The sequence below is a fragment of the Lutra lutra genome, chromosome 13 (assembly GCF_902655055.1).
Source record: "Lutra lutra chromosome 13, mLutLut1.2, whole genome shotgun sequence".
Classification (NCBI taxonomy): Eukaryota; Metazoa; Chordata; class Mammalia; order Carnivora; family Mustelidae; genus Lutra; species Lutra lutra.
The window spans coordinates 11,045,653-11,056,175 of NC_062290.1; the positions used below are offsets into that span (position 1 = coordinate 11,045,653).

The 10,523-nt window shown below is 42.4% G+C and overlaps 1 protein-coding gene across 5 annotated transcripts in view; it reads left to right on the plus strand.

Annotated features, from left to right (window-relative positions):
* The window catches only part of PIP5K1B (phosphatidylinositol-4-phosphate 5-kinase type 1 beta), a 290,783-nt gene extending 281,813 nt beyond the window's left edge, over positions 1–8,970 (plus strand). For 3 of the 5 annotated variants that reach the window (XM_047701150.1, XM_047701151.1, XM_047701153.1), the window contains exon 15: positions 8,236–8,969. In XM_047701150.1, the coding sequence (XP_047557106.1) occupies positions 8,236–8,238 (3 nt within the window). In that variant the 3' untranslated portion in view covers positions 8,239–8,969. Of the gene's footprint in view, positions 1–8,235 lie in introns of all 5 variants that reach the window. The other 2 variants (XM_047701149.1, XM_047701154.1) reach the window with 1 other exon arrangement.
* Positions 8,971–10,523: the final 1,553 nt, after the last annotated feature.

Sequence of the window (10,523 nt, forward strand, 5' to 3'; positions counted from 1 at the left end):
CTTCTCCCTCTCCCTCTGTGCACCCTCAAGCTCTCTCTCAAATAAATAAAATCTTTTTTAAAAAAAGCATTTCATTCTGAAACCAAAATGAGGATGCCTTTGGGCCCCATACAGGAAAACCACAGAGCCATTGGCCTATACCTAAAGTAGGTACAGTTAAAAAGGAACATCACCCCAAATTGGACAACTACATGTAGAAGAATGAAACTCAACCATTCTCTTATACCATACACAAAGATAAACTCAGAATGGATAAAAGACCTCAATGTGAGGCAGGAATCTATCAAAATCCTAGAGAAGAACATAGGCAGTAACCTCTTCAACATTGGCCACGGCAACTTCTTTCAAGATATGTCTCCAAAGGCAAAGGAAGCAAAAGCAAAAATGAACTTTTGGGACTTCATCAAGATCAAAAGCTTCTGCACAGCAAAGGAAACAGTCAACAAAACAAAGAGGCAGCCATGGAATGGGAGAAGATATTTGCAAATGACACTACAGACAAAGGGCTGATATCCAAGATCTATAAAGAATTCTTCAAACTCAACACACAGAAAACAGATAATCACGTCAAAAGATGGGCAGAAGATATCAACAGACACTTCTCCAAAGACAACATACAAATGGCTAACAGACACATGAAAGAATGTTCAGCGTCACTAGCCATCGGGGAGATTCAAATCAAAACCACATTGAGATACCACCTTACACCAGTTAGAATGGCCGAAATCAACAAGACAGTAAACAACATGTGTTGGAGAGGATGTGGAGAAAGGGGAACCCTCTTACACTGTTGGTGGGAATGCAAGTTGGTGCAGCCACTTTGGAAAACAGTGTGGAGATTCCTTGAGAAATTAAAAATAGAGCTTCCCTATGACCCTGCAATTGCACTACTGGGAATTTGTGCCAAAGACACAGATGTAGTGAAAAGAAGGGCCATCCGTACCCCAATGTTCATAGCAGCAATGGCCACGGTCGCCAAACTGTGGAAAGAACCAAGATGCCCTCCAACAGACGAATGGATAAGGAAGATGTGGTCCATATACACTATGGAGTATTATGCCTCCATCAGAAAGCATGAATACCCAACTTTTGTATCAACATGGATGGGACTGGAGGAGATTATGCTGAGTGAAATAAGTCAAGCAGAGAGAGTCAATTATCATATGGTTCACTCACTTGTGGAGCATAAGGAATAACAGAGAGGACATGGGGAGATGGAGAGAAGTGAGTTGGGGAAATCAGAGGGGGAGATGAACCATGAGAGACTGTGGACTCTGAGAAACACACTGAGGATTTTGGTCGGGGGTGGGGGGTTGCGTGAGCCTGGTGGTAGGTATTGAGGAGGGCACGTATTGCATGGAGCACCGGATGTGGTGCATAAACAATGAATTTTGGAACACTGAAAAGAAATAAAAATAGAAAAAAAAAGGACATCGCCCCAAGGGCTCATGGGACATGGAGACCTCATGGACCAATTAGTGCTGTTCATATTGGCCAGTCTGACAGTTGTGAAGCTCCACCTGGCCACCACATTCCAGCTCCTACAAAATTTGATTGACTAAATATGTTTTTATATCTTAAATGTAAAATATATATACACCTTAGTATATATATATATAAGTATATAAGTATACATAAGTATACACATTCTTTTCAAACGTACGTAAAATGCCCGTGGAACATTCTCCAGGACAGATCCCATGTTAGGCCACAAAACAAGTCTCAGTAAATTTAAAAAGATGAAATCCTATCCTATCCTGCATCTTCTTCAACCACAATGGAATGAAACTAGTTATCAATCAAAAGGAAAAAAATCAGACAAAACACAAATACTTGGAGGCTAAACACCATGCCACTCAACAGCCAATGGGTCAACAAAGATATGAAAAAGGAAATTTAAAAAAATACATGGAGACAAAAAAAAAAAAAACAGTCCAAAATCTTTGGGACACAACTAAAGCATTGCTAAGAGGAAAAATGTGTACTGTTACAGACCTTTCTTAAGATAAAGTATCTCAAAAATAACAAACAAAAACCTAACCTTACACTTAAAGGAACTGGAAACAAAGAATAAATCAAGAAACCAAGCCTGGAGGTTGTAGCCACAGCAGTCAGAGACGAAATAAATAAAACCGTCACTATTTGCAGATGATACTATACATAGAAAACCCTAAAGACCCCACCAAAAAAACTCTTAGAATAAGTGACATCAGTGAAGTTACAGAACACAAGATACACAGAAATCAGTTGAGTTTCTAGACACTAATAACAAAATAGCACAAAGAGAAGGTAAGAAAAGAACTCCATTTACAATTGCACCACATTTAATAAAATACCTACGAATAACTTTAAGGAGGCAAAAGGCCTGTACTCTGCAAACTATGTAACATTGATAAGAGAAATTGAAGATGACACAAATGAAAATAGAGTCCATGCTCATGGATTGGAAGAATTAAATATTGTTAAGGTGTTCGTACTGTCCAAAGCAACGTACAATCCCTATCAGTTCAATCCCTATCAAAACACCAAGGGTATTTTTCACAGCGCTAGGACAAGTAATACTAAAATTTGTAATAGAAGCACCAAAGACCCTAAAACACCCAAAACAATCTTAAGGAAGAAGAAAGCTGGAAGTATCACAATCCCAGATTTGAGGATCTATTGCAAAGCTGTCAGAACGAAAACAATATAGTATTGTCACAGAAACAGACACACAGATCAATGGAAGAGAGTCCTTAAAGTCACACACTGATGGTCCATTCATCTATGACAGAGAAGGCAAAAATATACAGTGGGGGAAAGACAGTCTCTCTGATCAGTGGTGCTGGGAAGACTGGACAGCTAAGGCCAAAGAATGAACCTAGATCACTTCCTCACACCATACACAAAAAATTAAGTGGATTAAAAACCAAAATGCGAGATGTAAAACCATTAAACCCCTAAAAGAAAGCAAAGGCAGTCCATTCTTTGACATTGGCTATAGAAAGGTTTCTCTAGGTAGGGTCTCCTCAGTCAAGGGGGAAAAAAGCTAAAACTACTGGGACTGAACCAAAATGAAAGGCTTCTGTGCAGCAAACCATCAACAAGAATGAAAAAGGCACCCACTGAACAAGGTAAGATGGTTGCCATCGATACATCCCATAAGGGGTTACTATCCAAAATATTTAAAGAATTTATACAATTCAGCACACTCACACGCACAGTCTGATTTAAAAATAAGAAAGTCTGAGGCACCTGAGTGGCTCAGTTGGTTAAGCATCTGCCTTTGGTTCAAGTCATGATCCCAGGGTCCTGGCATTAACCCCCAGGTCAGACTTCTGCTCAGCAGGGAGTCTGCTGCTTCCTCTCCTTCTGCTCCCCAACACCGCCCCCCCCGCCGCCGTTGCTCACTCAAACAAATAAATAAAATCCGCCGTTGCTCACTCAAACAAATAAATAAAATCCTTTTTAAGAATAAGAAAATCTAGAGGTTCCTGGGTGGCTCAGTCAGTAAAGCATCTGCCTTCAACTCAGGTTCATGATTTCAGGGTCCTGGGATCGAGCCCCGCATCAGGCTTCCTGCTCAGCGGGGAGTCTGCTTCTCCCTCTCCTGAAGCTCGCTCTCGTGCACTCCAACTCTCTAATATAAATATTTTAAAAAGTTGAAATAAAATCTGAATAGACATTTTTCCAAAGAAGGCATACCAGTGCGTACAGACACATGAAAAGATGTCTAGCATCAGTCATGATCAAAGAAATGCTAACCAAAACCACAGCAAGGTATCACTTCACACTCGTCAGAATGGCCGGAATCAAAAAGTCAAGAAATAAGTGTTGGCAAGGACGTGGAGAAAAAGGAACCTTGTGCACTGCTGCTGGGAATGCCAACGGTTACAGCCACTATGGAAAACACTAAGGAGGTTTCTCACAAAGTTAATAATAGAAACCGTATGATCCAGTAATTCCACTGTCAGGTATGTATTCAAGGAAAACAAAAACATGAATTCTAAAAGATACATGTGCCCCTGTATTTATTGCAGCATTATTTACAAGAGCCAAGATAGGGAAGCAGCCCAAGTGTCCATGGATGATGAATGGATAAAGAAGAGGAGATATAGGGGCGCCTGGGTGGCTCAGTGGGTTAAGCCTCTGCCTTCGGCTCAGGTCATGATCTTAGGGTCCTGGGATGAAGCCCTGCGTCAGGCTCTCTGCTCAGCGGGAAGCCTGCTTCCCGCCACCCCTCTGCCTACTTCTCTGCCTACTTGTGATCTCTGTCAAATTAAAAAAAAAAAAAATCTTTAAAAAATAAAAGTAAAGAAGATGGGATATATATACACTGTGGATTATTACTCACACATTAAAAAAAAATATATGACATCTTGCCCTTTGCCACAACATGGATGGAGCTGAGGGTACTATGCTAAATGAAGTCAAATATATGATGTCACTTGTATATGCAATCTGAAAAACAAAAAGCAGAAATAGACTCATAAATACAGAGAGCAGACTGATGGCTGCCAGCGGGGAGGATCGGGGGCGGGGGGGACTAGGCAGAATGAGCGAAAGGGAGCGGGAAACACAGACTTCCAGGTACGAATGAGCAGGGCACAGGAGCAGAAGGTACAGCACAGAGAGAACTGTACCAGCGTTGCATGGGGACAGATGGGAGCAGAGCGTAACATAGAGACGAGTCGGATCACTAGGTTTGATCCCTGAAACTAACATTGTGTGTCATCTGTCCTTCATTAAAAAAAAAAAAAAAATCAAAAATTCGAAAAACAAACAGCTTAAGGGTACAGGTGTGTGCGTTTCTCAGGCAAAAAGTTGACAGGAAAAAGAAAATGTAAGGCTTGGAAACCAGCCTAGAAAGGAGACCTCAGAAATGCAGGGTCTCTTCTTTGATGCCCTCTGCACATGGCTCTGGGAAGCCCACGTTGGAGGCTCCCCTTGTCCGGTCCCCCCGGTCTCTCAGGCCTCCCCCCGACAGTGCAGTCCAGCCTCAGAAAGGGCTTCTTGGTTAGTTAGGAAACAGACTGCTTGTGATTTGCTATTTTCCTTTCTCTGTGTTCATGCTTTACCTAATTTTAATTATGAAAAAGCTTTGCAATCTTTGACCCCATGTGTGCCTTACTGCGTAGTTTCCATCACAAACTTAAGTCCTTGGGTTTAAGTGGAAACAAAAATACATTTCCGTCTCACCCACTCCCAGACATAAACACCCATGCGTGGAATACGTAACGTTGTGGATTAGGCCACAGAAGTACAGATCTTGGCTCATGATGGGGTTCTGTCCCAATAAACCCATCCTAAGTGGAAAATATCCTAAGTGGAAAGTGCGTTTAAGACACTCAGTCTGCCGAACATCATGGCTTCTCCTCGCCCACCTGGAAGGGCTCAGGACACTGACCGCAGCCTATGGTTGAGCGAGATCATCTAACATCAAGTTTATCTTTTAAAAAGATTTTATTTATTTGCCAGAGATCACAAGTATGCAGAGAGGCAGGCGGGGGGCAGGTGGTGGGGTGGCGGGGAGCAGGCTTCCCACGAGCAGAGAGCCCAATGCGGGGCTCGATCCCAGGACTCTGAGATCATGACCTGAGCTGAAGGCAGAGGCTTTAACCCACTGAGCCACCCAGGCGCCCCCATGTTTATTTTATAACGAAGTGTAAGTCATTGGACAGCTTACTGAAAGTGAAAAGCCAAGTGGTCACCGGGGTAGAGAAGGGTCTTATGTGTACTGTGATTGCGTCGCTGAGCCGAAGGTGGCTCGCTGCCATCCTGAGAGAGGCTCCTACCACGTGTCGCCAGCCCAGGGAAAGACCCCAATTCAGAATTCAATCAGAGCTTCTGCGGAATGCATACCTCCTTCACACCATCAGAGTCGAAAAACCCTAAGTCAGACTCTCCCACACTGGCGTCTGTCTGTCCCTGAATACTCTGACTGTCACACCTGTACCTTCAGGTCTCAGCATTTAAAAATATCCCGTATCCTCCCCAAGCATGGAATGCTCTGGGCAGAAACCCTGGTGTCGCTGTGGACAGAGGGTGGCGCCAGTGACGTCCTGTCTGTCATCCCTTGTCTGAGACCGGGCTGAGCTCCCTTATCAAAGCTCCGGGTCCCGTTTCTGTTTCTAGAGCCCCAAGGCCAGGGGTGGTTGAATCTCAGGCCCCTCAAAAGTTGATACTGTTTTGGGCACTGATACCGTGAGCAGCCCTTCTTCGTGCTGGGGAGCCGGGGGGACCTGGCATGGGTACCCCATTCCAGTGCGTTGCGGTGTCCTGATGGGAGAGTCAGCGGCTGCTTGGATCTCTCCAGTGATGCGTCGTAAAGACTGGAGGGTTCTAATCTGAAGGAAAATTACAGCATGTCTTGTACTAAGTACAGGGATAACAGAACTGCTCTCTGCAGGCTTCTCACTGCAGCTGAGCAGGGAGATGCTGTGCTTTCAGATTCCACACAGACTTAAAGACCTGTCAGGCCACCTCATTTTATGACGCTTATAAATTAACACAAAACCGACACGTTCACGTAACCCACCATGTCATCCCAGGGTGACGTTATAACACGGACAGAGAGCTGGCAGTTCCTCCCCCACATAGGCATTCGTGTACCCTGGAGGTGACAGTGGGTGTTTGTGCAAGTTTACAGAAACTTCTACAACACCCTCAGTTTAAAACAAAACAAAAACCTCATGAAGTGTGAATAGAAAGGCTTTTTTATGACCAGAGCTGGATAGGACTCATTTTTAGTAATAAGAGTATATTTTATTATAAAGCCTCATTTGTTTTTACTAAATTATCCATTTAACCCATTTTGAAAAATACCCAAATGTTACTTTTTTCAGATGGTAATTTATATATAGGAAGTCTTTTTTTTTTTTATAAAGATTTTATTTGACAGAAAGAGAGATCACAAGTAGGCAGAGAGGCAGGCAGAGAGAAGGGGGGAAGCAGGCTCCCCGCTGAGCAGAGAGCCTGATGCGGGGCTCGATCTCCGTACCTGAGCCGAAGACAGAGGCTTAACCCACTGAGCCACCCGGGTGCCCCTATATATAGAAAGTCTCTACAATATTCTGAGTCATCTGGGGATATCAGTTTATCAGCAGTAATTGATAAAGTCCTGTGGTTAAAAGAACTCTGGGATTCGCTGCCACAGTGATAGCTCTAAGTCGCCTTTTCTAGATCAAAATACCCATTTTCCTGGCCATTTTCATGGAGTCTTGGGTTTGAAGCCCTTCCCTTAGGTGGGTCATCTCAGGCATGGGTCTCAGTGGGTCATGGCCTTCTCCAGGTTTACCATTCGAACCCAGACACAAACCTCCAACTGTGATTGAGAGAACAAGAACAGAACCTAATGTCCTGGGGCTGTAATGATGAGGAAATCAATGGGCTTAGCCCACTGTGTCTGTCTCTAAAAACTGAACACGGTACTGCCTCCCCCGATGTACCTTGGTTTCACTGTCACAGGTTGAATTAGCAGTCTCTGACCTTACATGGTTACCATTTTGGGTTAAATATTTGCCAGACAGGGGCACCTGGCTGGCTCAGTCAGAAGAGCATGCAACTCTTGATTCTTGGGGTCATGAGTTCGAGCCCCACGTTGGGTCTAGAGATTATAAATAAACAACAAAAAAATTTTGCTGTGAGCACCTGCAGTGAGTGTCCAACTCTTAGGTTCATCTCAGGATCCTGGGATCGAGCCTTGCATCTGGCTCCGAGCTCTGTGCAGAGTTTGCTGGGGATTCTGTCTCCTTCTCCCTTTCCCTCTGGTGCTCTCACACTCTCTCCTGCTCTAAAATAAATCTTTAAAAAAAAAATTGCTGGACATATTTTTACTCCCCTGTTGCAAAATAGTGTTTGAAAATGAACACAGCATTCATGAGTTTAAGACTATGTTCTGGTTCTGACGGGCTTCGCGCCTGCTAGACCACAGCGCATGCCCACAGCCCTGTGCACTTGGAGGTCAGGGGTGCACCTTAGCCAGCACTATTTCCTTCTGAGCCCTAGCACAGTGCAATGATGTAGGGGGAACTCGATACATCTTGGTTTAATTACAAGTTCTGGGTCCACCAGAGAAGCCGATGCCATGCTAATCATCGCAGAAGATCGCCAACCCTAATGCACATTTCCCAGGTACAAGACATCAGGAAAAATAATGAATTCGTGTTCCCATTCATGAGGAGCAGTTATCAGTCAATGCCCAAACTTAGTCTTACAGCTGCTTTTTTTTTTTTTTTTTTACCCCCCTCCCCCCAGTAAGTGAAAACGGTGACCGTGAGACGTGAACACAGTTGTGGATGAGAAGTTTCCCTACTCCAGAATTACCCAGAGGAACTTGGCTGACCCCCACTGCACACGGAGGAATAATCAACCGGATTTAGGAATTTGCAAGGTGTCAGGGGAGCCTTGGTCCGTAGGCTGACCAGCAGATGTGATGTGAAAAATACCACACTATTCTATCATTTGCTGTTGCTTGCTCAACTGTGGAGAACTGCATGAACTCGATTTCAGCTGCTTTCATTGCCAATCACCATTTGGGACTTGGAAGTGCTATTTTCCTATTGACACTTGCATTTTTTCGTTTTGCATGCATCCAATGATTATACATAAGCAACACATGTAATCTGCTTATTTTTTAAAAATCCATCCATGCAAAATGGTAAATAAAGTCTAAATTCTGCTCTTTTTTTGCAAATTATAATCATAGCTAATGTCTTTCAAAGTTTAACTTGGTTTCATATAAAGATCAGTGTAATAGGTCTGCATATACTTTATAGAAAACTAGCTTCTATAAAGATTTTTTCACTGTTTACTAGTGAAATGAGAAAAGCAAAGCTATTTATAAAAGGCCTTATGTCGTGTACATACGTTGTCTTTGAAATATTTGTGATTTAGTTTATTGCTTGTAAAAGAGAAATTATATAATTTATTTAGTAAATACTATTGTAAACTATAGTTTTATTGAGAGAAATAAAATATTTTGTTCTCAGTTGTGGTAGTACATTAATTCCAGCGTTTTATGGTCTTTATATTTCTTGTATTAATTAACAAGATAACCTTGATACTCCTCCATTTTTAAGATGTTCAGGGATCCCACGTAAACTGACTCATGATAGATGGAGAGAAAATTCTGTGGGTCCTGAGAAGACACAGTAGCAGATTGTTCTCAACTTACTCTTGAGACTTTCCCAAATATCCTGGTGTATTCGTCAGTTCTAACTCTGTTACACTGTGGTAACAAACAATCCCCAGATCTTTGCATAGGCATCAAGAGCAGATCCTATCTAGGACACGCCCTTTATTTATTGGGGGTGGGCGGGGAACCAGTAGTGCAACTGGCAATGGGAGCTCTTCAAGCTCCCACTTTAGGTGTGGCTTACAGAACTTCTGCTCACATGGCACAAGCCAAAGCAAATGACAGTGATAGGATAGATGTCAGGAGTGGCAACTTCTCACCAAGGAACTGACTCAGCAGAAAGGGGCAGTGAATATTTTAAGCAATTATTGCTTAAATCTACACAATTTCATTAGTGTCTCAAACAGCAAAGGCTTAAAAGGCTGCCTAATCATATAATCAGGGAAAAAAGTCATTAGAAAGTAATATGACTAAGACTGCAGAAAGACATTCCTGACGATTAAGATGCTCGAGTTCAAGCAAGCCGAGTCTTAAAAGCAAACATGGTATTAACTTTCGTAAATGTGACCCAGAACCGTGGTTACTCAGTGTAAGTAGCAATTTTGCGTGCAGAGTTGGTACTGGCAATCTATCCTGGGTTGGGATTTCAACCAGGAATTCTAATGAAATAGACTACTGAGGATTCTTTGCTTCTCTTTCCTTAGTATTCCTAGGTGTTGGCAGATACTCTGACTACAGGGGTTTACCTAGCAGGGATCCCACTTTTCCCCTCTCCAATTTTAAATTTACCCACTTATCTAACCTACAGACTTTTTCATGTGCCCTCTCCATCAATGCCCAGAAAGTAACTTACTCTGATTTCTATTATCATGGATTAGTTTTCCCAGTTCTAGTACTTCATATAAATAGAATCCTATAGTACATACTCTTTATCTGGCTTTTTGTTGTTATTTTTCAATGTTATGTAAGACTTGTTTTATTGTGTATAGTAGAAGCTCATTCTTTTAAAAGAAAAAAAGCAGCAGCTGCTCATTCTTTTTCACAGTTGAGTAGTATTCCAATATATTAATATTCCACAGTTTTCTGCTCTACTGCTGATTAGCATTTGGGGAGATTCCAATTTAAGACTATAATGAATGAGGAGACACTCCAGACCTCTTCCTTCACGCAGCTCCAAGATACAGACAATTTGACTTCTAGCATCTATACCAGATATGGAAGAATTTTCCAAGAGAAATATCACTATCAGGATATAGATTACCCATCCTCTAATTTCCCTAGGATAGTCTGAGTTTATGCCCAACACTCAGGCAAAAAAGTACATTCTTTTATATTTAAAACTGTTGTCTTATGGACCACTAAAATATAGTTACCTTACCAAGGGAGAAAGTTTAAAGATAGTAACATT